A 5,287-nucleotide genomic window follows, 5' to 3' on the forward strand; every position below is an offset into this window, starting at 1 on the left:
TGCCTCCTCCAAAATCTACTTTTTTATCTAGTGTGTGTGTTTTTTTTTTTCTATTGTTATGTTACATGTGCAAAATAATAAAATAAATAAGTAAATAAATAAATAAATAATAAAAATAATAAAAATAAGTTTAAGTCTGAGTCCATTACTGCTGCTGCAATAAATAGATTTCTCAAGTAGGACTAAAAGTTTGCTTCTCAGAAAATGACAATTTATTTACAGAGAACAGATCACTTCTATTTTAAACCCACTCTTCTTCCTTTCTAACACATCCTCTTTGGCTTTCGCAGTGCGCCACAATGCTGCCTTCGACGCTCCACACCACAGAGGCCCCGGCGTCCACCCCCCTGCCCGCCAACGCCTCCTCCTTCCTGGACTCGGAGTTCCGGTACGCCCTCTTCCCTCCCGTCTACGGCCTCATCTTCATCCTGGGCCTCTTCGCCAACATCTACGTCCTCTTCGTCATCCGCTGGCTCCGCGAGGCTCGGGCCATGGGCGAGATCCGCATCTACATGACCAACCTCACCGTCGCCGACCTGCTGTTCGTGAGCGCGCTGCCGTTTTGGGTGGATTACTACAGTCGTCGCGGCGATTGGATTTATTCCGACTTCATGTGCCGTCTAACTGGAACGTTTTTTTTCATCAACACCTACTCTTCCATTCTTTTCTTGGGAGCTATCAGCGTCAACCGGTACTGGGCAGTCGCGCGACCGCTTGACGCCGCATCTTCAGATCGTAGATGCCGCGGGATCGTGATTTGCGTCGTTATTTGGTTAGCGATAATTGGCATGTCCATTCCATATCTGCTGTCACCCGGAACCAACGTCCACTCCGACGGGAAGACGCGCTGTTTCGAAGGCTACCAGGACAGCAGGGATACGCAAAAACAAATCGTCGCCGCTACGCATTTCGGCATCATCGGGATATTCTTCGTCATTTTCATCCTCGTGACCGTCTGCAATCTCCTCATCATGCAAAACCTCCTCACGCAAGCCCCGCCCCAAACCGAGATACGATCCAGCACCATGCTGTCGAGGAAGTCCACGAGAACTTTGTCCAACGCGAAACGTCCGAGAGGCGTGAAGAGGAGGGCGACGCAGATGTTACTCGCGGTCGTCGGCGTGTTCATTCTCTGCTTCCTGCCGCATCACGTGGTCCAGGGTCCATGGGTGCTGGCGGTGTTGCAGATTCAGGACGGATGGGGCCACGTGGATTGGTCGGCAAAGACGTTGCAGGATTTGAACGACGCGCATCAGGTGACGTTGGTGCTGATGGGGCTGAACTGCATCCTGGATCCGGTGGTGTACTATTTCGCCACAAGGAAATTCCGCAGGTTCATCATGCAGCATCTGAAGAAGTTTGTCAAAGGAGAAGGCTGCTCCAACACGACCACATCGCAGGTTTCCATGGACAGCAAACATGCGGTACAGCTTCACGAGGTCAACAGATGAACTGGACAATATTGACTCTTTGTAAATAAAAAAAAAAAAACACTGTTTTAAAATGTGAAAAAACCAAAACTTATCCATTTTAGATAATCAGACTGCTCACAGGCTCCTGAAAATGTGCTCTTTAAGTGCATTTTGAGTTTTCAGATGATCTTAAAACGTTTTTTTATGGGACAATTCCGTTTTTCAAGGGACGGTTGGCGACCCTGATCACAAGCTTCATTTGAGCAGAGCCGAACGCTGTGGGTGACGTGACACTCGCTTACTCGAATTACAAGTCTCTTTGTTTAAATTAAGAGTTATGGTGCAACAATAGCTAAAAAAAATACAGAGGAACTACATAGACCATGATCCTTTGCTCCATTTCAGTGCAGACGACAAGAAGAAATAACAGTTCTAACACTTTTAAGTCTTTGTTCTTTGGATTAAGTCTTGTCGCATTTTAAGAAGAAAAAGTTGCATATTAACAGTTTTGTTTGTAAGCCTCCACAAAATATCGCAATAAATATCGTATCATGAGATGTTTATCGTGAAAATATCGTACCGAGACATTTGGATATTGTTACGTCCCTAACCATAAGCCTTCCCACCATATCGCAATAAATATCGTACTGTGAGCGTCATACCGTGACGATATCGTATCGTGAGACTTCGATATCGTTACACCCCAAAACAGAGCAAACTCTCATTCCAGTAAAACAGAGTTAACACAGTTCTATTTAAAAGTTTGCTACAAGTCTTAACTAGTGCTTACTGCTGAGTCAGTGTCAGTGTTGTGAGCATTATGGTTTTGCATCATAGGACAAAAATGTTTTTAAAAAATTCAACGTTATTCTCAATGAGCAAGTATCCAGGCTGGTTCCACCTAATGCCTCCGCTCAATTTAATTTCTTTCCAGCGACTAGGTCAGGAATCAGAATGCACTAGACAGTTTGCAAGAACTCTAGAAGTTGTAGACCGCACACCGACCAATCAGGTGTGAGCTGTGAAGCCATGACGTCAAACTCAAGACTACGTTTATCTGAAACAAAATCCGCGTATCACCGTATCACTGAATCGGAAACGATCTGCGTCCAGACACGTTGTTTCTGTGTCCGCAATCAAAGTTTTCCCTATCCACACAGCTTTGAGCAGATTTGTTTACATTTTACAGAAATTAAACTTAAAACCACATGGCTAATTTGCATAAACAAGGTGCTCCAAAAAACATATCGGTATTGTGTCGCTGATGCGGTTCAGCTTCTGTCGGACTAAAGGACACGACTCAGTGGAATATGAGTGTTCTTTCTGTGACAGAGGGGTGTTCTGCTGATGGTGAGTCTGTTCTGTGTTTCTGTCATGTTGGAGATGGTTCATGTTAAACTTTTCAGAGATTATACGTCTGCAGATCAGACGCACAGACCGTATTTATGAATGGACATGTATTCTAGCCTCTTAGTGTTTTGGTGGTGAATTACTTCGTGGCGCATAGACCCACGTCAGCGTATCAACGTTTTCAGTGCTGAATCAGATCCGTACTCAAATTAATTCATAGGAGCTGGCGGCACCAGATCGTTTTGTCTCTGGAGCCGTTTTCAGTCGGATTAGTGTGAACGAACACTGCATCCACAACGAAAATGACTCAAAGACTGTACATTCTAGTGTGGACGGGGCTAACGATTCCGGAGATCGAGGATTTAAAGCGGGAACAAAGAGAAAGTTTGGTGAATTTTATCAAGGGGAAAGACGTTATTGCCCTTTTTCCTGTGGGATTTGTCGCATTACATACGTCACGACCAAAGAGCAGCGATTGGTTAAATAAAAAAGTACTCGCCTACCGTCGAGCGAACAAATCCTAATCCTAATCCTAGACTTTAATATGAGTCTTGTTTGAACACATCTGAATATAAAAATTTAGCTGGAACTTGGTGAGCTGATTTGTGCTGTTTAACAAGTCCCTCTAAAATAATATTAGCCAACAGTTTTTCATTTAGTCACTCTCGGCTTTTTGTTGAAAATCAAACTCTTAAAACGGGACCGTGAACGCTCGGACTGATCACACGCCCCTGAAAATGTGCTCTGTAAATGTGTTTTGAGTTTTCATCTGATCTTTAAAAGTTTTACATTTTTTCTGTGTTTTCTAAAGTGTGCACTGTGTCACCGCGGTAACTGCTGAACATTCTGCCACAGATATACATGCATTTCCCCCTGGTGTGGTGTCATTGCACAGTATCAGTCGCCTTTCATGCGTAGGCAAAACAAAAAAGCACATTTTGAGTTGTTGGTAGCTTTAAATGAAATGAATTTTGTATAGACGTTTATATTTATTATTATGATTTTTTTTTTTACATGTCAGATCTGTTTTTTTTATTCTCTTTATTGAGTTTTTCAGGTGTATATCGACAATACAATGTAACATAGTTTATTAAAAAAAGAAAAAAATGAAAAAAAGAGTGAACAACAAGAGGATAGATTGAATAAACTGTTTTCACCTCAGTAATTACACGTTGTATTTATTCCGTTTTAATGTTTTTGTATTTTTATGACACACTGTCTCATGTAGCGATGTACAAATATGACCTGTTTCATTAAAATGTTCCTCCAGTGCTTTTGTGCAAGACACTTCTCCATGTTTGTGTGTGAGCGTGAGCGAGTGAACGTGGGAGCCTCACTTTCACCAGGACGCCCCAGGGCAGCTGTGGCTACACCAGCTCACCTCCAGGAGCAGTGAGGGGATCATGAAGAAAGTTTAGAGATTTAACAACACGCAAAACTACGCGCAGATCTGCTCAGGTCGTGTACGAGTTTACGTCACGTACATCACCGCCGAGCGTCACCGCCGAGCCGCCTGGCATGCAAACACAATCGAATTCCACACACTTTTGCGTCGCCGTGTGCACGCAGATTTCCTCCTAAAAATGTTCGTCTAAACGCGGAATAAAAAGTGAAGACGCGCCGCCACTTTGCGTCTTCTGTTCAGACCGTCTTCGTATAAACGTAGCTTCAATCGGGGAAATAGGAGGGTTTCAGTCACGTGATCACGATGATGCGCGGATTTCAGGTGGAGGGCAGGAAGTGAAGATAAACACGGCTCTGGAGAACACAGATACGGAGAAGAGTTCTTATTGTAAGGATTTAGAGCCAGTAGCGAGGCAAAAGTACGAGCAGTTAGTCGACAAATATATTGGGCGTGACCCTGATCTTATTGAAAATGAGAGAATTTTCAACCGAAGTAAAAGATTTGCCGACAATCGAGGGAGAGGAGATCACGAACTATTTAACTCTTCAGACATCGTTCAACACCAGACAACAGATGAAGGCAAAGTACAAAGGTTTGGAGGTGTATCACTTTTTTTGTCAGTGGATGGGTCCTCAACCTTGGTGCAAAACGCCTAAATGATGATTATCGTTTGGTCTTCGCCGGGGTGAGTGTTTCTCTTATTTTATGTGTTTAGATGTTATGGGAAAAACTGCAGTGTATCGGCAGTGACCTCTATCTGATCTAGGGATGGGCATGATTAGTCGATTAATCGATAATTGATCATTAAGAATTTCATCGATTACGTTCATTTTAATCGACAAACTGAATGTAGGTTGCTGTGTGTAGTGTGACCAAACAGGTGTGTACATGTGTCTCTGCATCAGAAGGAGCAAGACACAAACAGTCGGTCAGTCTGCAACAAATGTGTATTTAACAATGACTTGTACAAGAAATTCCACGCTTTCCGTTCGGGACAAGTGTGAGTCCATGTGCACAGTGTATAAAGCAGCACATATGTTTCTGTGTCCAGTGGGAAAAAGTTTTTCCAGGTGAGAGTCGCGCAATGTGGATGACGAGGCCCCGCCTCCCTCCCCCCGTA

The 5,287-nt window shown here is 43.6% G+C and overlaps 1 protein-coding gene across 1 annotated transcript; it reads left to right on the forward strand.

The window, feature by feature from the left end:
- The first annotated feature begins 266 nt into the window (after positions 1 to 266).
- ptafr (platelet-activating factor receptor) lies at positions 267 to 4,034 on the forward strand. Its single transcript, XM_055155728.1, has one exon. It carries the CDS (start codon positions 300 to 302, stop codon positions 1,449 to 1,451), a length of 1,152 nt encoding a protein of 383 aa, XP_055011703.1. The 5' UTR covers positions 267 to 299; the 3' UTR covers positions 1,452 to 4,034.
- Positions 4,035 to 5,287: the final 1,253 nt, after the last annotated feature.

This window comes from Boleophthalmus pectinirostris, unplaced genomic scaffold (genome assembly GCF_026225935.1).
Source record: "Boleophthalmus pectinirostris isolate CB_2022bp ecotype Guang Dong unplaced genomic scaffold, ASM2622593v1 HiC_scaffold_10, whole genome shotgun sequence".
In the NCBI taxonomy this organism is placed as follows: Eukaryota; Metazoa; Chordata; class Actinopteri; order Gobiiformes; family Gobiidae; genus Boleophthalmus; species Boleophthalmus pectinirostris.